General features: G+C 41.8%; 9 protein-coding genes across 9 annotated transcripts; 1 reads left to right on the plus strand and 8 right to left on the minus strand.

Moving 5' to 3' along the window:
- Window positions 1–1,981: 1,981 nt before the first annotated feature.
- On the minus strand, window positions 1,982–3,693 carry EAE98_011625 (uncharacterized protein; the record flags this gene model as incomplete). Its single annotated transcript, XM_038959247.1, has 5 exons — window positions 1,982–2,350; window positions 2,403–3,181; window positions 3,228–3,389; window positions 3,437–3,489; window positions 3,545–3,693. 5 exons carry the CDS (start codon window positions 3,691–3,693, stop codon window positions 1,982–1,984), a joined length of 1,512 nt encoding a protein of 503 aa, XP_038804305.1.
- A 575-nt stretch (window positions 3,694–4,268) lies between these two features.
- On the plus strand, window positions 4,269–6,670 carry EAE98_011626 (uncharacterized protein; the record flags this gene model as incomplete). The annotated part of the gene is made up of 7 exons (XM_038959248.1): window positions 4,269–4,450; window positions 4,760–4,868; window positions 4,949–5,171; window positions 5,224–5,582; window positions 5,642–5,994; window positions 6,102–6,387; window positions 6,491–6,670. 7 exons carry the CDS (start codon window positions 4,269–4,271, stop codon window positions 6,668–6,670), a joined length of 1,692 nt encoding a protein of 563 aa, XP_038804306.1.
- A 384-nt stretch (window positions 6,671–7,054) lies between these two features.
- On the minus strand, window positions 7,055–8,548 carry EAE98_011627 (uncharacterized protein; the record flags this gene model as incomplete). Its single annotated transcript, XM_038959249.1, has 2 exons — window positions 7,055–7,838; window positions 7,890–8,548. 2 exons carry the CDS (start codon window positions 8,546–8,548, stop codon window positions 7,055–7,057), a joined length of 1,443 nt encoding a protein of 480 aa, XP_038804307.1.
- Window positions 8,549–10,768: 2,220 nt separating this feature from the next.
- EAE98_011628 (uncharacterized protein) lies at window positions 10,769–11,593 on the minus strand (the record flags this gene model as incomplete). The annotated part of the gene is made up of 1 exon (XM_038959250.1): window positions 10,769–11,593. One exon carries the CDS (start codon window positions 11,591–11,593, stop codon window positions 10,769–10,771), a length of 825 nt encoding a protein of 274 aa, XP_038804308.1.
- A 667-nt stretch (window positions 11,594–12,260) lies between these two features.
- Window positions 12,261–13,013, minus strand: EAE98_011629 (uncharacterized protein; the record flags this gene model as incomplete). Its single annotated transcript, XM_038959251.1, has 1 exon — window positions 12,261–13,013. One exon carries the CDS (start codon window positions 13,011–13,013, stop codon window positions 12,261–12,263), a length of 753 nt encoding a protein of 250 aa, XP_038804309.1.
- Window positions 13,014–14,657: 1,644 nt separating this feature from the next.
- Window positions 14,658–15,474, minus strand: EAE98_011630 (uncharacterized protein; the record flags this gene model as incomplete). Its single annotated transcript, XM_038959252.1, has 3 exons — window positions 14,658–14,849; window positions 14,959–14,997; window positions 15,178–15,474. 3 exons carry the CDS (start codon window positions 15,472–15,474, stop codon window positions 14,658–14,660), a joined length of 528 nt encoding a protein of 175 aa, XP_038804310.1.
- A 286-nt stretch (window positions 15,475–15,760) lies between these two features.
- EAE98_011631 (uncharacterized protein) lies at window positions 15,761–19,236 on the minus strand. Its single transcript, XM_038959253.1, has 5 exons — window positions 18,663–19,236; window positions 17,377–18,607; window positions 16,979–17,323; window positions 16,147–16,924; window positions 15,761–16,092 (listed from the first exon to the last, which is right to left on the minus strand). Exons 1-5 carry the CDS (start codon window positions 18,743–18,745, stop codon window positions 15,947–15,949), a joined length of 2,583 nt encoding a protein of 860 aa, XP_038804311.1. The 5' UTR covers window positions 18,746–19,236; the 3' UTR covers window positions 15,761–15,946.
- Window positions 19,237–19,653: 417 nt separating this feature from the next.
- Window positions 19,654–19,972, minus strand: EAE98_011632 (uncharacterized protein; the record flags this gene model as incomplete). The annotated part of the gene is made up of 2 exons (XM_038959254.1): window positions 19,654–19,837; window positions 19,938–19,972. 2 exons carry the CDS (start codon window positions 19,970–19,972, stop codon window positions 19,654–19,656), a joined length of 219 nt encoding a protein of 72 aa, XP_038804312.1.
- Window positions 19,973–20,151: 179 nt separating this feature from the next.
- Window positions 20,152–21,769, minus strand: EAE98_011633 (uncharacterized protein; the record flags this gene model as incomplete). The annotated part of the gene is made up of 3 exons (XM_038959255.1): window positions 20,152–20,361; window positions 20,522–21,472; window positions 21,548–21,769. The coding sequence occupies 3 exons, from the start codon at window positions 21,767–21,769 to the stop codon at window positions 20,152–20,154; spliced, it is 1,383 nt and encodes a 460-aa protein (XP_038804313.1).
- Window positions 21,770–22,154: the final 385 nt, after the last annotated feature.

Below are 22,154 nucleotides of genomic sequence, written 5' to 3' on the forward strand. Positions count from 1 at the left end.
AAACTGTCTTATTATTAAACTAAAAGTTATACTATTTAAATATATCTACTATACTAGTTACATAAGCTACGCTACTAGAGCCTAGCCACCATGCTACCTGCTACAAATAGATTCTATTTTTATTAAAAAAAGATTTAATAAAATATTTATATTAATTATATTGATATTGAGTTTTAAAAATACTAAATAACTATAAATTTGAGTAAAGAATTTATTTAAATTTAAGGTCGATATTTATTCAAAACGATATCGAGTAATTATCCTCGATAAACTCGGAATCTACTTAACTACATCTGGCCTAGTTTCAGAGCCTCACCCTACAAAATAAAAAAGTAGAAAAAAAGTCGAATTTCAATAAGTCCGACTAGAGAGATCGATAATATACTAGACTAGATCTAATTAAGTAGATTTCGAGTTTATCGAGTTTACTTAATATTATTTGAATAAATATCAATCTTAAAATCTAGTCGAGTTTCTTATTTAAAAGAAGTCTTTATAGAATAAAAATTCCTTTTAAATAAAACTTTTTAGGAGATTAATCTTAGATATTTAAAGCCTAAAAATAAGCGATTTTTTATTATATACTTTTAATATTAGGATTAATTCACTTTACTACTAACCTATAAAAGTATAGAGTATTCTGAATATATTCGGAATAGTGGATCTACTATATATATTCTATTAGATAGTCGCTTCCTAATACTCATCCTCGTCTTATATAAACCTATCCGGTATACGCTAATCAGAAAGGAGCTAGTTTCCTATAAATATAGGTCTTTATAAATATAGAAATAGCTAGAAGTGTATATAGCTGTAGCTGAACTAATTATTGAGATTAAATTCAAAGTACGATTATCCTCGTTCAGATTTATCGAATAAGAAGCTTAGAATAAGATACTCTTATATTTAAAATATAATATTAGGGTTAATTCACTTTATTACTAACCTATAAAAGCGTAGAGTATTCCGAATATATTTGGAATAGTAGATCTACTATATATACTCTATCAGATAATTACTCCCTAATATTTAATATTTTGATTCTCTTAATAACTTAATACTTATATCGAAATATTATAATTTAAAGATATTTATAAGAAATTCAATTAAATATATTATTTTTATATAAAAATAATATAATAATATATCTTTTTATATATATATATACATATAGTTCTATATTCATATAGTATACTGGGAGCGAATTACAGGATCACATGACCAAGTCACATGATCATATCACGTGATCGTCGCTTAAGGCCCTTAGCCTAGAACGGCCGGAAAACCGATTCTTTATTAGCTCTTTCAACTTATATATAACTAGGTTAACGTAATTATAATAAAATCGAATAAGGAATAAGAAAGAAGAGCTTTATTTAATAAAATAGTCGAAAAAGAAAGAGATCTATAAAGGTAGAAAGCTAGATTGATAGGAAAAAGTATAAAATAAAACCTTTCCCCCTCGAATATAGAATAAGAAAAAAGGAATATTATATACTATTTTATAAAAATCACGTATTTCAAAGCTATTTAGTTATTAATACGAGTCAGCTTCTCATAATAGACTAATACTAGTCTAATCTCTCTTATATTCTATATATATATTATATACTTATATACTAGCTTATAACCTACGATAATATATATATATATATAGAAATTTGTATCTTAAATATTTATAATTGAGATAATTTCGAATTTTGAAATAAGTAACTTTTAATAGATTTTGATATAATATACACTAGCTAAACTAATGTCGGCATTCATTTAAAATAACACCGAGTATACGGTAGTGCATTGGCACTAGCGGCTGCTAGAACTGATAAATCAATATCTACGAAGTGATGGAAACTTGTGGGTACCTACATTACTCGAGTACTGTACTATTACTACCTACTTTCTGATCGATTTCAAGCATTCCTCGTTGCACACAGTTGTTTCGTATGAGAACAAACATCAGATTTCGCTTTATTCATTACCACTATATCCTTACAACTTCACGATAACCCAGTTCAGCTTCCACTTCAATCTCGACGAGAAATTCGTCCCCAATTACCCCTGATACCACCAATGTATTTGACGGTCTGATTCCCACGCACTTAAAAGCCCAGCCATGTGCAAGACTGACCGCTTCGACGTCCTCCTCCTTTTGTAAGAATATGCTGGTTCGCACAACATCGGACAAGTCTCCCCCCAGAGCTTTTATGGCACGCGCAACGATATCTAGGATTGCCACGGTCTGGCTACGCGCGCTTTTTCCACCTAGCGCTGGAATGCTTGAGACTGGAGAATTTGCTGTGGTCCCTGATACGCGAATGGTGTTGCCTGTTCTGACCGCTCGACAATAACTCTGTGAAAAGGATATTAGTGACCTTTCTAATACATCCGGGGTAAGAACATACTGCAATGGGCTCCCAGTGGCTGCCTGAAGAATATTCGACGCGAGCTCCACCAGCGATAGCTTTGGCGATCTTCAAATCATGATCTGTCTCTTCAAGGTGATCGCTAAGATCACCTTTGGCTGTGAGAAATGGTGGTCGTCGATATTCATCACCGCAGTCTCCTGGTATATCCGAAAGGCCCTCCTGTGCTTTTGCTATCAAAGCCCTGTCTTCTGCATCTAATGCAAAACTAAAAGCCTCAAGATTGCTCACTGTATACTTGTCTGAAGTACTTGATAGCCTAGATCCGACAATCACAGCACTTACAGCAGGTAGGTCCAGAACGTGTCGTGTTGCAACGGCAGAAATACCAACTCCGTGTTTTTTGGCAACCGTGGAAAGTGCTTGAAGCACAACTTGATATGATGACCATCCTCCAGCCGCATTAATAAATCGCAGATATTTTCTCAGACTCCAGTTCAATTCTGTTTCATCCTTTGGTTCTTCAACCCCAAGCCACTTTTCACTAAGATACCCCCCGAGAAGTGTTCCATATGCCAAGATACCAACATCATATTCAGTACATACTGATGCAAGTCGACCGCGAACATGACGTCGATCAATAACGGAGCACGATACCTGATTGGTTGCAATTTTGAATCCCGTATTGATCAAAAGTTCGAGATGTGCCGCATCTGTGTTTGTCATTCCAATCATTCCAATTTTTCCCTGTTTTTGTAAAGTTCGCAAGTGCTCAAGATTTCGAATGTAACCATCATCCGTATAGTCCCACGCATGATCTAATCTGAATTAGTTTTCTTCAAGGAAATTCTTTGACTTTCTTACATTGCATCAATTCAATTTTTTCTTGCTTCATCCTCTCCAATGCAAGATCCACAGCCTTTTCCGCATTTTCGAAGCTGGTAACTCCGTTTTCTGGTGGGCACCATTTTGTGAAAGCTATCATTTTCTTCGTCGATGTCAAATTGTGCTGACCCATAACCAGTTCTATCTGGGTCAGTAACCCAAGACTCTTGGAGACAAGGACAACTCACCTGCGTCGCCATAATGATCAGCCATGTCAAAACAGTCCAATCCTGCTTCAATTCTTATTTAGCAATTAGTGATTAAGTAAAAATTAGTTATGACTTTGCGATTCTCACAATGGTTCCATCGCTTTGGCCGCTGCTTCCACATCTACATTTTGATCATGTCCTCCAGCTAGCTGCCATAATCCCGATACCATACGGGGTATATCAAGAGAACCACCAATCAGGGCCCGCTCAGGTTCAAATGATTTGTTATTCGCCATGATCTTGAAATATCTCTGCAGAGTATGAATGTGGTAATTGAAAATTTCTACTGGAATTTGGGGATTAGATTGATATATATGAATGTATGTCCAGTACGCCTTTGCGGAGACATACCTGTTTCCTCGGTAACCATACGATTACCATCAAATATGCAATGCAATTCAGATCAAAAGATCCCCTTACGCCCTATCGGATATCCCGCAGATCTAAGAAGTCTAACCGCGACTATTATATCTCCGCATCCGTTTCCGTATCCGTCTCCTTAGAACGCCGAGATAAGATTTTATCTTATTGTCTTCCCCAATTGAGAACTATTCAATCGAATTGAATGGGTGTAGCTGTGAGGAACCAATTGATAGTTATCTATGCAAAGTTCATGATAAGAAGTGGCGCTAAAGTTCGTGGAGTCCCTGCAAAAATGGGGTCTGCGGGTGAACTCCACCCTTGATTGTTTGCGATACCGCCAATACGATATTTCCATTTGATACGTATATAATGAGGGGTAATAGAGGTAAAAGGTATTACATTTGTTGTTGAGTGACATTCTTATTTGTTTTTGATTTCTTGATAAAATATGGTTACCAGCACCGGAAAACTCACCGGTAAGGATGAAATCACCAATTTAGATATCCAAACTGCGGGAGATGTCGATTCGTTGAAACATGGTGAAGTCGCCGTGGGTAATTGGGGGTCCGAGACGAAAAGAGAATTCAAATCAAGACATCTTAGTATGCTTGCTGTGGGAGGAACTATAGGGTATGTCTCTCAATTCTTTCGATTCTTTCCTGGTATTTGGATACTAGATGACGTCTGAATGTTGCCATAATCTGCATTGAAAACTTCGTCTCATCATGGTCATCTTCTCTTGTTTTTGGTTGATATCACCACCGATTTAGACGCAAATTTTGAGTCCCTAATAGGCATTGGACTTACAATTGCAATTGCCCATTTAAATTCCATTGGATTTCTGACGCGTGGTTACACGTTTATTTTAATTTCATGACATTAGATTCACCAGATTCATCACGTATCTTTATGTATACCTAGCTAATAAACTGTCTCAAGTACTGGACTTTTTCTCATCTCTGGAGCTACCATATCAACGGCTGGACCTGTTGGAGCTGTGATTTCGTTTATTATATCTGGTATATTTGTGTATTTGGTTGTGGCTACTGTAAGTTTCGACATTAGTCATCCTTTTTCCGGCGAAGCTCGAGTTAAAGCCATAGAATCCAATGATCAATCACGAAATAGATTGGTGAAATCGCGACCATATTTCCAGTTTCTGGATCATTCGCAGCGTTCGGCGACAGATTCTTTGACCCGGCTCTTGGCTTTGCTCAAGGATGGTCTTATTGGTTTCTTTGGGTTCTTACTTTACCGGCAGAACTATCTTCAGCAGGCATTATCATAAGCTATTGGCTACCAGATATTGGGACTTGGGTATGGGCTTTGGTATTTCTTATTGTGATCGTTGGTAGGTTATCTTTTTGAAAAATGGTGTCTTATTCACGTGTCTAACCTTTCAGTTATCAATCTCTTTGGAGTTCGATGGTTTGGAGAAGCAGAGTTCTTCTTCAGTTTCTTGAAAGTTCTCGTTGTAATCATCTTTATCATTGTCGGCTTGGTCCTCAACGGCGGTGGAATACCAGGCCACAAAGCTAAAGGTTTCGATTACTGGAAATCCTCGACAGAAGGAGCACCTTTTGCTGCAGGATGGCCCGGTGTTTTGTCTGCTTTGTGTACGGCTTTCTTGAGTTATGGAGGTACAGAGCTAGTTGGTTTGACTGCTGGTGAAGCCAAAAACCCACGTAGAGATGTCCCAAGAGCTATCAAGGGAACGATTGGGCGGATTTTGCTCTGCTATGTTGGATCTATCTTTGTCATTGTGGGTTTCAATCATCTCAAAATTCCCAATCGCATTCGTACATTTGCTAAGGATAATAGAGTATCAACATCAAGTCTACTGACCCCTCACTCCTGACTACATCCGCTACAGAAATCGCAGCTTCTCCTTTTACACTTGTTTTCAAAGATGCAGGTATTGCTGCCGCTGCTAGTATCATGAATGCTGCTATTCTTATCGCTGTGGTCAGTGCCGGTAACACCAGCGTCTATGCTAGCTCTCGTATACTTTTTGCACTCGCAAAGAATGGACAAGCCCCGAAAATTTTCGCTACCACATGGAAAGGTAATGGAGTCCCGTTACCAGCTATGTGCGTCAGCGTATTGATAGGCTTCGTCGCATTCTTTGGTGCAATCTTTGGACAGGGAGTTGTATTCACCTGGCTTTACAATTTGTACATATCTCCTCTTTGGCATTTTCGTCTTTATTACCCAAGTTCTCGCTACTCTTACTCTGAAGGCGATTCTTTTCTGCCCAAAATATTTGCTGAGAATATTCTAGGATCGCAATTTGTAATCTACTCATCTACATGTCACAATGTCTCGTGCACATTCGCTTTCGTCTCGGCTGGGTCCGTCAAGGAAATAGCTTGTCTGATCTTCCGTTCAAAGCGGGAATCTTTCCATATACATCGATATTTGCTTTTCTCATGGGTTGCCTGATTGTCGCCGGAGAAGGCTATGTAGCTGCAACTACGAGACCATTTGCTTGGGCTAATATTGTCGCTACTTATATCGGGATTCCTGTATTTTTCATTTTGTATGGAATTTGGAAAGTGGTCAAGAAGGTAGGTTTTCCCCCCTACTTTCCTTATTTTTTGGGGGGTCCGGGGTGTCTTGCTTGAAATCTCTCGTAGGTTTGATCTCCATAATGACTAATCACGTTTCTAGACCAAATTAGTCCCATACTCAGACATGTATTTTGAGACGGGAAGATCTCAGCCCCCGACTGATGAGGAGATTGCAGCTCTTAATGAGTTGGAGAGAACAGATGTAAAGACTTGGAAGGAGTTGAATGCTCGGGGACGAGCTTTGAAGGTTGGTAGGGCTGTTCATAGGGTTCTTTTTTGATGGGTAGATGGGGTGAAAAGGGGATGATTTTAGATCAGTGCTTGGTCGTTGTTTAGCGGAACTAATGAGTTAGATATGTGTTTGAATTGGGTATTGTTGATGGGGAGTTTTCGAACAAGTGTGACTAGTCTGGCACCTTGATAAGTGTAAAATTAATGAGTCTGATATTCACAATTTAAAAAAAAGGGTATGTACATGCTAGAAGCTGGGTACTGAAAGCCAGGCATATACAGATGAACGGGAGAAAGTTCTCCCCAATCCGATAGAAAGCCGACTCCCTCACGCCTCACAATATCCTATAATATGTACATCTTCCACCTCGCCCTAATTTTGAACAACAGAATAATATATACACGTCTCATCTTCTCTCATCTCGCACACCCATTAGAGCGAGAAAATTCCACTCATCGCCTTAACAAAGTTCTCCGCCACCAACTTCTGAATAGCTTGACCCGGATGATAACTATCATACCACAAGCACGAAGTCCCATCCGCATTCATACATGTCGCATCTGGCAAGCCGTAGGTCGCTGGATCATCCAACACGGTATAGAAAGATTCGGTCGTGTTGAAAATCGTGCCGGTGACGCCACTATTCGCAGCCTCGAAGGTCGCCAAACGAGTTACGAGATCGGCGTTGTAGGTGCTTATGTTGCCGCGTACGTAATCCATATTTTGAGCGGTTTGCTCGGCGAAAACGGGGGCTTGGTCGAAGGGGGGAATGGTGAATAGTGTAAAGTATCTGATACCCGCATCGTATAGGATTTGAAGCTGTGCGAAATACACGTCGAGGATGTTGTCGAATGGAGTGACAAATCCATCCCAGTATGAGTTTCCGACATCGTTGATGCCCATCCAGACGATCGCCATGGTGTTGTCTTCGGTCCAAGGCGCGCTGGACACATTGTGTGCAGCGTAGGTTGAGAATTCGGTGACTTGGGCAATGAGATCGTGGGTGGCACCGTTGACGAGGGTGTTGTCAGTGGTAGCGCCATATTCGGCGTAATCGTAACCGAGAACGAGGGAACTGTTTAGTTCGGTGGCGACGACGCCGAGCCAGCCGAGACCGCCGTCGGTGGTGGATCCGGGGAGGGCGACTCCGAGTGGGTTTTCGGCGGAGGGAAGAGTGGCTCCGCCGTAGAATCCGTCGGATGTGTAGGAATCACCGCTGGGAATTTGTTAGTTACATATTTTTCGGAATTGGTTCTTGGAAACTTACAAAACCATAAGATATTTGGTTCCGGAAGATGCGGATGAGCTTGCAGTCGATGCAACTGCAGCGCTGGAAGAACTCGTTGCTACAATAGCAGCTTGAGTTGAGGTAACTAGGGCGGCGGATGTAGAAACAATGGCAGTTGGGAGAGCTGCAAATGTTGTAGTAATGAGGGGTACGCTGGAAGTAGAAGAGGAACTTGCGACTACTGCTGATGACTGGACAGAGCTTCTCTGGGAAGAAATCGCTTGAGCAGCAGAACTTTCTTGAACAATAACCGAAGAGCTGGCTACTGAAGTAGATTGTTTAGCAACCGAAGTAGCGAAAGTAGTCGAGGAGCACTTTTTCTTCGTAGTGGCTGAGGATATTTGTAAAACGGAGCTTGAAACTGCTGGAGCTAAGCTCGAGATAGCCAAAGCCGTCGTCACAGGAGCGACTGCAGTACTCGAGACCACCTCAGCTGCGCTCGTTGCCGTTGCAGCTCCTGCTACACATTGATAATAAAATGCATTTTGGGATTGACAAACTGCCCCCGAAACACAAGATGACGATCCTGTAAATCCCGACCCTCCACATTGACCATATAACGCAACATCTGCAGCCGAAGTAGCTGAGATAAAAAGACCAGCCGCCAGCGGCAAAGATTTAGAATTGATGACAACCATCTTTATGAAAATTTACAGCGTATCGAAAAAAAGAATGTGATTTTTCGCGGACAGCACGAAAATTGGAGTATGAATGAAATATAAAGCAAAGGCAGTCCAAACTTTTCAAAAGCTTCGTCAATTCTGGATCGTCATTTCATCATATATAGGATATGGAAAAATTCCAATCCCTCCAATCCATTAATGTTCATCTCATTAAGGATCGATGTAATATCCCGAAACGCGCATTTACACTTTATTTTCAATATATTTCAGACGGGAGCTCGGCTGTTGGGGGAAGAACGGGGATATTTAGTGAATGTTTGATGGAAATTACAGGCGGCTAAACTTATTATGGAGTGCCTAGAGGAAGCCCTGGAGAGTCGAAGTGGCTGATGTGCTTCGTTGAGTGGGGTAACCGGGAGAAATCACTGATGGAAAATTTATGAAACGTGTCACCCTTGTCGAAATTACCTCTTCCAAAGGAGAGTTGACGTATGCATGAGTGAGATGTATTATGTCATCTGAAGAACTGGTGCTAGTTCGTACCGGATGATTGAATTAGATCGGAATGTCGAGAATCTCCAGAGATGGCTCACGCTACTTACTCTCACGATGTTGAATTAGCTCCCATATCAAGATGGCTGAACGAGCCGGTATGCCGGTAGCATTGGTATGAAGTGGGGTCTAGCTTTGAAATCAGACATAATGGAAGGGCAATCAACAAGTTTTACCAAACTTCCGTCGTGAAAAAGGAGAGCTCTCGGTCCCGAACTTTCCAATTACTTTTTCCACCGTAATGGTAATCGCCAGCCTGTGTTGCCATACCATCACACTCCGTATCATGGTCCAAATGAACTGGTACCTGATTACAAAGCATACAAGATGAACGGAACCGCGATAAAAGGGAGGAGAGAGATCACAATTAATGAGATGTTCAAATCATAAAGCGGCTTATGAATTTGCTGTTGTAGACGATTCTAATGAGGGTGAGGTCGCTTTAGTCAATGTAAAGCTGCTTTAATTTTCATTGACCGAGCTAGCTCCTAGGATGATGAATTACGAGCAGCAAGGGTTTGCGCATGTAGTTATATTAAAGCGGCAGCCCACTCCTTTTGTATGAGAAAATAAGGGCTAGGCAATTTTCCAATCAAATTCAATATCTCACATATTTTGAATGTTCTAATTCGTTTGAAGATTTGGTAATAAGTCTTCATTGTTGGACTGTACTGTACTGTCTGTGACGAATATCACATGACAGTCTGATTACTCATCATACGAACCTTAGTTCAAGCTAGCCTCGAACTAAGAGACAAAGATATCCCCTAAGGTTCTCTTTCCTCTTTAGCTTTCTTATTCTATTTTATTTGACCTCTATCGATATGCTCTGGTATACGATTGCAACGCAGTCCGGAGCTCTGGATACTCTGGGGCCCCGGACCACTGGTGGACCCCCGCTAGTTTATAACTACGATCTAGTGCTTTCTTCCATCTTGGAAGTTACAATGTCTAATCGCAAGCACCATTCGAGTGACGCACTTCATTCCTATCAATTCAGGGTATCTTTCCCGTGACCGAGGGAGATTTAGGGCAAGCCTTTTTGGGCATGATTAGTATTGTTCAATCAACCGCAGTTCATGGCTACAAAGTGATTCATCAGCCACTGTTATGCCTCACAGGCAGACCCCAAAGCTATAATTAATTCGGTCTACAGCTCAAGTGGTAATGCGATTGAGCTTCTCTTTCTCTTGAAGTCAATGAAGAAAGTATTTCCGTTGCTCTTCGTCGTCCACACCAGCGTGTTTTTGAGAAAAAACAGCTATGCATGAGTCTCACTGTTTGTGGAAATTCAAGAATTCAAGGAGCTGAATGGAGAGATGATGATGAATCCTAAGTAGTATTCATGCAGAAGAAGAACCCGAATGAACCTACCGCGTATGTTTGTACAATTTCACCAGCTATTCAAGCACGAAGGGAATGAAAATAACCTTGTGAATACTTTGAGGCCTCGCCCAAGTTGATTATGATATCAATTACTAATCACTCAAACTGATTAATAGTTATGATTCCTTCACAATATAGTTCAGAGTACTGGATATCGATTGTGCAAGATAAATTGGTACTTTCCAGACATTGAACTTTGTGTATATTTCTTTGAACGATTTATGTTGTTGAACCCATGCTTGCGATCTAATATACAATAACCTGGAAGTCCAGGCTGACAGATGATCCTTCGCAATCTCATTCTCGTCCCGAGTTTCTCATACCCGCAGAACTTTCGTGAGACTCTAAAAGGGGTTTTACATAAAGCTGTCTCTCCTCCACAATACGACTTAAAGCGACATTATTACCCTTCCATTCTTCCGTTCCCGGATCCTCTAGAGGTTCCCACTTTCTCCAAACCACAGCAGTAGACTTATACCGACCCCTTCCTTGATCGAGTTGCTCAATATCTACACTACCCAACCCATCATCTTGGACATACTGTCCATACAAAGGTCCGCTTTTCTGTCCACCAGGCACATAAAATCGGTACGAAATTTCTTTTTCGAGATCCTCTGCTACTAATAGAAAGCGCTCTCCAAGTTGCTGTCCTCTTACCGGAGAACTTTTGGAGTCTGCTTTGAGAGGCTCCTCGACAAACAGAGTACGGTCGAGATAAGGCTCGTCATTCTCTGGAGTTTTGACATAGTGTAGTGCTATAATAGCCTTAGGAAAATCAGAATCTTTTGTATCTGACAGACGAAAACAATCGACTATGCGGTATTCGGATCTAACTGAAATGCCGGAGTAGGTACGGAGGACATAGATTGTAGTATCGTGTTCGGTAATCTGAACTTGGTTGCTTATATAGTAATTCTTGAAGTTTTCTAGAAGCTTTGAGGGTCGTTCGTCTTTCTGTTTGATCGAAATTGGAAGAGTGCATACTCTTGGGGCTGAAATTTCTACGAAATAGTCTTTCCAGAGTCCAAGTTCTCTCAGGGAGAGGTTGGGAGTTGAAGCGGGGAGTTTTACTAGGGCGGATCGCTCGGGTTTTGTGGTCCTGTTTGAAGATCTTTTTGACATTTTTGCCAAGGTACTGGGGCTTGTCGTTGTGGTGTTGAATGTAAATTGTCAAGTGATGACTGTGTATACCGTGACTAAGAGCGAAGTCGATATAGCGAGAAGATTTCCTGATTGATGAGGCAGATAGTATCTTGACAGTAGTGGAGATCGTACCGGAATAGGTGGTGAAATGATGTTACGTAGTTCCGTTATTTGAAGGTAATGGTATTATTTTATGAGATTCGTTCTGTCGGAAGTATGTGTTTTGATATTTATAGCAGCTGGATACAGAAACTGGGAGGTTTGACAACTTATATAGTATTTTGAAGAGTTGATGACTCCTGAGAAGACTCATGCCATTGAATTTAACGGCCAAATTCAACAAATACACGTGAACAAATATATATGAGTGGCCTAGTCGTGCCACTTCAAAGTCACACAATTCACTTAACACACACCACACTTTTGCTGCAAGACATGATCAAAAAACGATGACTCAAAATCAACTTTATTGAGAAAACCCATGCTTAATTCAATCATTTTTTAGACTACGCATAAACATCCGACTCGAACCAATCATTGGTCGCAAACCGCACCTCAAGCCCACGCCTCTCCGCCATAATCGGAGCCAAGCGCCACGCATCCTCTTGTCGTCGTTTTATCAGCGAGCGATCCGGCGAACCCCGTTTCAACTTCCAAACTCGCCCCAGCATAAATCCCTATAATGAAGATCAAATTTCTGTCCAGATGGTCTTTGATCAAATGGTTCAAAAGTTGGTGATGCGGAAGTCGCTATTGCTATAATCGTTCTCTTGCTGCTTTGCTTTATGTATTGGCCATTGGCGTTCGGAAAGAAATCTTCGGATCCATCGCAGCGAAGTCGTTGCATGATTTGTTCGGCCAAGGCACTTTCGTTGAACACGATGATAAATTGTGAAGGGGGGATTGTGAGGGGATCTTGAATAAAGAAGGCATCTCTGCAGAGTTTCCACACAGGTTGTCCATCGTCGTCCAGTTGCCACCTCTCGAATCCCACCTCGATGATAAATTCAGGTTGACCCTCTAGACAGCAAGGATCCACGTCAAATATGAATCGAGGTTTTACCTGCTTACCAAGATCTGGAGTTCGCGTAAAGTGTTCGTATTGAGGGAGGAAATACATTTGAAAGCGCTCGAGGATATTGAAGTTGAGAGCCTCCTTGGCGTCAAGTGAGCTAGGTGGCTCGAGGATAGTTCCCTTGATAGATCTAGCGTGCCATAATATGTTGCGTCTCCACTCATCGATTTCTTCTTGACAATTTTTGTGACAAAATCTCCAGTAGAAGGTAAGTGTAAAGTAAAGAACAAGAGTATTGGGATCAGGAATTTCGGAAGCGACATCTGGCGCTTCGGCATGAGATCCAACGTTTGTTTGGCAATTGGTAACTTTGGAAACGTCCATGGCTGTGGTTGTTATTGCTTTGGTAGAGGAATATTTGGTTGAAGGAACAGATTCGTTACTCAGGTAGTGCTGTTATTGCTTTGGTAGAGGAATATTTGGTTGAAGGGACGGATTCGATGTTCAGGTAGTGCTGAAGATTGGAAGGATGCTCAAAGCTGTTCGCTAAACTGGGATAACGTGATGCGCTACAGTTGGGTTATTTTCGATGCTAACGGTCTGCTTTATTGAGGATTTTTTTTTCTGAGACGTTTTCAAGGAAGTTTGAGGTGTGGGAGAGGGAAGAATCGCCAGAATTAATGCACAGTCAAGACTCTGTAAATTGAGGATCTCTCTGACTCGAGTTTGTATTACCAAAATGACTGAAATATTCAGATTTGGGGCGTGTTAATCATTCGTCATAACCCTTGGAGTCATACAGTCCAAAAAATTGTAGTGACTCTAAATTATGACTGAAATCATAAAAAAAGATTGAGAGTGGTGACTGATAGCTTTAATACCCAGGCTGATAGATTCTAGTACCTATGTAATGACTGTAGGACTAGCGGAGCTTCTAGTCATAGTATTCAATAATCAAACCCCCAAACCAATCACAACATTCAAGTCACTTGATATAATGAACCGGATTAGAACAATAAACCATCTCCAATTTCTCAACTACTTTTAAACATCCAAGCCCCTATATTATTCGACTGCACCCCCGACTATAAAATACTCTACTCTCCTCTAGTATCACTTAATCTACCTACCCGACTCCACCTAGGTATAAATTAAAACCTCAAGCCACAGAGATATCAAATTCCCTCTGCAGCACTTCGTCAAAATCCATCTTCCAGATTCACAGGTACAGCGATATCGAATTTATTAACCTAGGGTCTGAAGATTAGAGAAATATCACAGGATCCGCCATCTTCGAAGATGATTCATCTTCTGACGTGAATCCCATTTTCGAAAGCTCACAGTTTCGGTCATCAAACCCCAACGGGTGCTGTGTGTATGTATTGTGTGCTGCTTGAGAGGGGTGTTCTTGTTGCAGTTTTGGTATGGATTCTAGCAACGATATTTTTATTGTTATTAGAATATCGTACCATCGAGAAGCGTTGATGAATAGATAGACAGAGCCAATTGTAATCTCGAAGACACGTTTATTGGCCGAGTGCAATAGCCACAGAGATGTATCTGTCCAGACTTCCCGGGTCAATAATATCATGCTGCAAACTTTGCTTTGAAGGTCAACACCTGAGATCACATGACCGATCAATCATCACCTCACCACCTCACCACCTAGAATAGCATGAAAAGTTCGGTGTCAAATTGTTCATTCAAATCAAACGAATGAATATATTGCGAATTGTTTCAAAGTGCATACCAGAAATCCTCATCTCCAAACCACAAGACCTTTTAAAAAGAGAAAACAGTAACATAACTTGAACTTTCAATTTAGAACCTTGTTCCCCATCGGCGCTGCGATAAAAAGACAACAATCGTTACAACGCATTGAGATATATCGTGCCCCGCGATCTCAATCCAATACCGTGACCACTCATCTTGTACCTCCACAGTATGAACCTTCTCTTCACCCCTTTCCGCCATCGCTGCTCCGGCCACTTCTCTTCCCCTCCACCCCTCCTTCCATCCCACCCCAACCTAAACCGTAGTAATCGGTTCCTTCAACCCACTCATCCCCTTACACCCAAGCGTAGAACAACAAACGCTCTCCCCACCCGTAATCAGCTCACAGCCGGACAAATGTCCATCACCATTCCATTTGCAGAGGGTTCCTCCTGTGCCCGGGTTAGGGTTACAGCAGTATGCTGTACCGGGGTAAGGACAGAATGCCTGGATGAATTGAAATATTAGCATGCGGTCAGGACATGATGATGATCTGGGAAAGAAAAGCAATGAAGTAGTGAAAAATCGCAAGAAAGGAGGGAAATGAGATACACACATTTGATTTTGTGTGTCCAAGATCGCGCTTCTTCAAGTCCTTAAAACAGGCAAATACGTCAGTCATAGAGAATCAAATCAAATCAAATCAAATCAATACACGGCACCAAAAATCCCCTCTTTCAATCCCCTTTCCATTCCTTTCCATTCCTCTCCTCCCACAAAAACAGACACAACAAACAACAAACACAAAAAAAAAGAAACCCCCACCCCAACTCACCACACTATTACTAAACGGCGGGATATTATCCTCCGGGCCCGGCGTAAAAGTAGGCTTCACCCACTTCCCGACCACGGGTCCCCCTCCCGCAAAAGGAACCAGGCCATCATCTCGCGGGGGTTCAATATCCACCTCCGGTTCCGGGAGCGGGATTCCCTGTCGCGGAATCACCTGTCGCAAAACCTTGTTCGGGATGAAATCTTTGGCTTCGAGAGCCGAGTCGGGATTGGGGGCTGGGACGGCGATGGCGGCGCTGAGGCCGAGGAGGAGAGTGAGAGAGAGGATTGGGAGATGCATTTTGGCTGGGGAGATAGGGTAGGGTTTGAGTAAATGAGCGTGGTTTTGTGGAAAGGGTGTCTGAGGTTGGCGCGTGATCTTCGAGTGTAAATGACACGGCGATTTGAGTAAACAGAAAGAAAAAGAGAGGAGAGGAGATGCGACTTCAAGGGGATAACTACCCCTATAAACAAATGCACACTCAAAACACAAAACCCCGGTTCTCGCATTCCTTGCGAACTTTCGTTAGTAAATGTGGTATCATAGTGTAACTGAGGAATGAGAATTCTAACGATGAGAATGTAGATCGAGGTAGACCAAGAATGTGAAATTTGCCGATTCAAAATTGTGATTTGCTATCCTATTTCGAAAACGTGTCAAAAAAACCAACTCCATCTCTGCAATGCCGCATGCCCGCCAATTCGACCCCTTTCTCCTTACCAGTCCCAATCACAATCTAATGTTCCATTTATAAGATAGTAAAGATCAAATATTACATCCCAACCACTCTCATCAATCCATAACCAACCGAGATGACCACTAGCCATGTAAGGATACTTGCTGGTACGCCACGAGTGATGAAATGTTTCACTTGTAAATATCTTTGTCCTGTTTGTGAATCCTCCATCATAATTGCAGCTATATATGATTAGCATATCTTTTATCTATGAATTGGAAACGGGGTATACATACTCATATTAGGGAAACCACTTGTAGGCAATCCCATGGCAGCACTACACATTAATGTAGCACCCATAACCAAAAGGTTGGGATGTGGCTCATCCATACTTGCTCCGACACTATGAACCAATGGAAGAATAATGAGAGCTGCGACAGTGTGACTGATGAATGTCGCAACGACCAAGACGAGGCATGAGAATACGACAAGTACGCTATAGAGACTCAAACCCTCAACGCTCGCAGTGATTTCACCAGCAATAGTATGCAACAACCCTGACGAGTTGACGGCTTTACCTAAAGAAAGTCCTCCAGCAGCAAGAATTATAATTGTCCATAAGAAATTGTTGAAATCCTCCTTTGTCAAGATACCGGTACCAAAGAATAGTATTATTGGGATAATTGCGACAACTCCCATATCACCAAAGATTGCTTCAAGCTGATGACTCACACACCAGAGAACAATGGTGCCAAGAGTAACAAGGGTGATAAACCACTGAACTCCAGTGAATGCATCCTTAACTGGGCGAATAGGAACGATTGTAGTTCCACGACCAGGCTTGAAGGTAAGAAGTAAGAGGATCCAAATGAGGACGATGGAAATTATACCGACTGGCAAGACAATGAAGAACCAAGTCCCCCAGTCTGGTTGTGGAGACATGATTTGAAGAGCGACAATATTCTGTGGCGATGCGATTGGTGAAAGCATTCCACCAATATTGGATGAAAGTGCAATGCCAAGAATAACTGCTTTCGACATTTGAGATTCAGAGGGAAGGTTTCGAAGCATGGGCTAGGACTGTTAATAATAAGATTCAAGAGAGGTAAAAAGGGGTTTCAAGCTCACCTGGATGATTGAGAAACACAAGACAGGTGCTGCAACATTACTAATCCACATACTTGCGAAAGCTGCTACGAACATGTTGGTGATAAGAACTGTTCTTGGCCTCGTTCCAGCCTTGCTTAGGACAAAAGTCGCTATCCTCTTAGCAATATCATATTTGGAAAGTGCTGCAGCTACTGTAAATCCACCAAGTAATAACATGATGACTGGAGTCCACATTGCGGAAAATATGTATTTGGCCGCAGCTGGAGCTTCAAGTCGATGGTGAGGCTTTTCATCAGAGCGAACCACGCCTAGAATCACGCAGAGGAATGGAATCATGAGAGATGTAACGAAGAGAGGTATGACCTAAACACCAGTCAATAAGAGATTATAGTTAGGGTCTTCAAAGGGTTTCTTACCTCGGTAGCCCATAACAGACTGACAAATACCAGCATTGCTAAACAATTTTGTTGTTCTGGCTTCTTCATGATTGGGATAAGCAATAGTAAAATGAAAATGGTAATGATTCCAACCAATGTGAACATCGTTGAACTAAACAGCCATCTTGGACATCTTACTCTCCCAACTGGTGTTGATAATTCCTTCATCTCAGCGATGTCGGCATCATCACCTTGCAATCGGAGTTTAGATGGATCATTATCCACGCCCAGTAAAGTCCTTCTAATACCCATATTCGCAGCTTGAGCTTTCCTCTCAATGCCAATCATTTCCCTCCAAACTGTATTTCTCTCCCAAACGACATGTTCTCGTAGATGTGATCGCAATTCCTTCTTTGCCATGTCGACGTCTCCCTGAGTTGCCACATCGGAATACATGCGCTCTACTCGTGATATGTTCTCCTCGATATGCTTAAGTGTTTCGGGGCGGAAAGGATATGCTGGAGCTACGACATCCTGAAGGTACTTCGACTTTAAATTTCTGTCCAATATTTTGTCATATTTCTTGCAAACCTTCTTGAAACCTGTCTGGTTAAGCTGAACGAAAGATTTCAGTTCACATAGTGACACATATAAACTGACTGCACGCTTTTTCAACGTAATCCCAGATGAATAGAAGGCATTGAATGCCTGCTCTGCCATATCCTCGTAGTTCATACTGTTGCGTCGAGCAGTTTTCATTAAATCCGTTGAAGAGCGCATGTCCTCGAAACCCCCCGTATTCGCGTCATGAGGAGAGCTCTTGCTTCTTTTTGGCATGGGTGGTTTGCGCAGCGCAGTATTCTCATCGTCGTCATCATCATCACTATCTTCGACCCCCTCATCTATTGATCGACTTATTGTGCTTGAACGCCTTCTCCCTTTAGGGACAAAAGATTTGAAGATACTGTTTTGTCGTGGTCGATCGTTGCTCGATGCTCTTGGCCTGCCATTGCCATTGCCATTGCCATCTGTCTGGTTGCTTTCTAGAACTTCAGCCTCGAATTCCTCTTCCTCCTTCAATAGCTCTGCAACCTCGCCAAAAATTTCAAGCTCCTTCGATTCGTAAAAGGTGGATATCTTTTCCAATTCTGCATCTAGTGCTCTGCGAAAGATAGCATCTGAATCTTCGGCCGGTCTGATTAGAGGGGAATTTTCGGCGTCTTCGACGGCAGTGGAGGGTCGATGTACATTCTTCTCAAGTTGGTAGATCCTGCGGAAAAGACATCATTAGCATCATTCAGAGATCAGTTCGCGCCAAGACTTACAATTTCTTCAAATTGCTATAAGCGATGTAATGACTGCTCCAATCTGGAACAGCATTGAATTGTATACTATGTGAGAACTTCATCTCGTCTGCCTCCTCGAGTCTTTTCCTCTTCTCTGCCCTTCTTCTGTCTCTCTCACTTGTGTGCGATTCCGGAGGTGGATCGTCTCGTACGCCAGGATATTCAGCGAGCTCGAATTCTTCGTAATCCTGTAGTAAATGTTGGCGCCTGTCAATTTGTGAACTCCCTCCTCTGTCCAGTCTTTTCGAAGATGTTATCTTATTGTTATCAAGTCGATGGAGCTGGTCAACTCTCGATTTAGAGGAGGGATTGAGGATCACCTTCGGAGAAGCTATCTTGAATGTTCTGGACCTTCAACATCAAGATACTGTAGGTGATTTCATATAATTGGTAACATGTTGCGGTCAGGGTAAAGCCTGAGTGTGTGTGCCCAATATAGTGGAGACCAATGATGGTATTTTCGATGTGGTCAAGTTTTGTTCACGCTCTGAGCGCTTTGAACAAATTGATGCCAAGTGAAATGAAATGGTATAACATGATTTGTTGCATTGAGGATTCCAAACCTATGATTATGACAAGCATGGTTAATCCAAATGTAAATGTGCCTTGCTATTTGCTATTTTTACCGTATCTGTGTCTTACCCAACTTGGAAGTTTTATCCACTTATAATGATGAAATGAAGCATGCATGTAATCATGACATTATGATTGGTCAACACGTCCTATCAAAATCCCACGCTGCTACACTCCACTCCCTCGTCTCCCATCATCCATTGTTTGAATATTTTTTACCTACTAGGTACTCTGCATGTTACATCCGGGAGATCCTCGTGTAGCCAAGATATATATATCCCGTTTGCTGGTTCTAAGAATCTGCATTGTATAAAGTAACCCCCACGCTGCGGATGACCAAGTAATACGTTTACCTGGTGGTTCATCGATATATTGTGTTCATGGTTAAAAGAAATGGTTATTGTTTGGTCGAGTTTGACGGATCCTCGTGATTTCGTGCAGCTGAACCACCATGCAACTCTGGAACCTCTTCTCTGTGGTCCAATGTACGGTGGAAAATGAATTCTGAAGAGGTTGCGAATGGAAGGAGTACTGTGGCACAGCGGTTGATCAGGGTGGAGGATGAGAATGAGACCCCAGAACTAAAAAGGTCTACTGACCCAATTCTCACAAGTTTGGTAATCCCAAAGATTAGTATCATTTGTTCACTTGTCCTGGGTGTACAGCTGGTCAATGACTCACGATATCAAGATGAATGAAAGGAAAGTAGCTGGCATGCTTGATCAGATAATGTAATTTTGAGAGCTAGGTAAGCATTGTACTTTCTAATAGATACCAACTGCCCGAAATGCATGACGGGGGTTGCAGGTAGTTTTAAGAAAACTATGACTCAACAGAGTTCCAAAATTTTCATCTATCGATACAATCAATGCCTCTCCAATGATACCTTCAACATTCAACCCATCAATAATACAAACACAAATCCCATCATCAAGGCAACGGAGCTACCTCCACCATATTTCAAATCCATGGCCTCTGATTTCTTTGAAGGAAGAGGTGCAGGTACAGGAGCTGTGGCTGATGGCAAAGACGTCGTGGTTACTGGACTCGCTTCACCCCCTGTGTTATCACCACTGACATCATCATATGGATAGGAGTCGGTATACTATTAGAGATCAGGACATTAGTGATTGTCTATTGAAGAAGTGCTTTGGGTTAAAATGAAATGTTGCATTGACAACGAGTTGGGTGTTCAAGGAGATGGAGAGGTAGTGGGAGACAGAAATAAGCATCGGGCAGGGTAAAGTTATGAACAAATTACATACGTTGTATGTGCCATCGGATTTGCCCCATCCATCAACGATTTTTTTCAAGACTCCCTGACCTGAGCCACAACTTGCTTTCGTATCAGGTAAAGGCCAGACTGGATCAAACCTATCTGCTGATAGAGGACCTGGGTATGATGAATTGAAAAGCAACTTAGTGGTATTGACGGCATAGTTATCGTATCCTGCTTTGCTAGCGACAATACCAAGAACGTTTGCACCACAGTCCCAGCGGCCAAGAGAAGGGAGTCCCCAGTTAAGTTCTATGGTTGAAAGCATACTATAGTGGTTGTAGAATGTATCATCGGTAGTATTTTTGAAGGAAGAAGGGATAGCACCACCAAGAAGGATAGCAAACATCTTGTTCTCCTCATCGTTTTCGGCATTCTCATCCCAGGTGAGTACAACCAAGGTATCGTTCATAAAATAATCATTGGTAAGTAAAGGTTCAAGGAACATACGAGACCAATTTCCAGCTACAGTGTCATTAGTATCGTGTCCATTGTTTGTCATATTCGGTGTGATAAAAGACCACTGTGGTAGAGTCTTATTTGCCAAATCTGATTCAAATGACTCGAAACTTTTGATCAAAGCAAGCCTAGTAGCGTTGCTGGTGACTGAATCGAACATCACTAGTGGATTGTGTTTGCGTACATAATCTTCTTGGAATGGGTCGGTTTTCGAGAAATTCCATCCTTCAAAGCCAGCATACGGTATATCTTCTTGGTATTCGCCCCAAGAAATGCCTTTAGTGTCGAGCAAATCTACAACAGTAGATATATTGACCGGAATTTGAACGAACTCGTCTGCATCCATGCCGAATGTATCACCTCCGACAACTGCACAATAGTTTGGTTGAGAAGGATGTGTTACTCCCCAGTAATTAGTGAGTGTTATACCTTGTGCTGCAAGCCATTGAAAATTGGGGTCATTGGTAGCTTCTTTGAAATCCTATACCGAGGCTGTCAGTCTATGGCATATAATGAATATATCTGTCAATTATCTCTGATAACAATGATATCTTACCATATTCTCGAGCCATATTTGGACAAACCTGCTGAATACCTCGCCACCAACGTTAGAAACAGGAGAAATCGGTTGCTGAGTTGCTTGTGCCGCTATTATTGCAGTAAAGGCTGGCTCAATTGTGGATTGGGGGAGTGGTGATGTGACGATGGGTGGTGTAGGAACAATGGCCAAGGTTGAGCCCAGAAAGATGGCCAACAGCTTGAGTGTTGACAGATTCATTTTATGTCTATCTGATTTGATGTGGATGTGTGTGTCAAAATTTTGAGGCCCAAAAAGACAAAACAATTGTTTTTGATTGAAGTAGAAAAAAGAAAAGAAAGTAAAATGACCTAGAGTCAACATTATAAGATAAGAAGGAGGATGTTTGAAGGTTGTAAGCTTGTTGAATGAAGGAAGTCGCCTCCGCAATACTCGTGGATTCTCAATCTGGGACACGGGTCTGACGACTGGAAAAGCATCTCGATTTGGTATTCGCAATGTAGGAGTATTGCAGATTGGTTCATTCAACTGAACTTCATTGATACCTAGTTTGATTTGTCAGTTCAAGACGAATTGCAAGCCAGGTGTCCCCGCTGTCTGCTCAAATCTTAAGAATACCAAACTT

This window comes from Botrytis deweyae (assembly GCF_014898535.1).
Source record: "Botrytis deweyae strain B1 chromosome Unknown BDEW_051, whole genome shotgun sequence".
Lineage (NCBI taxonomy): Eukaryota > Fungi > Ascomycota > Leotiomycetes > Helotiales > Sclerotiniaceae > Botrytis > Botrytis deweyae.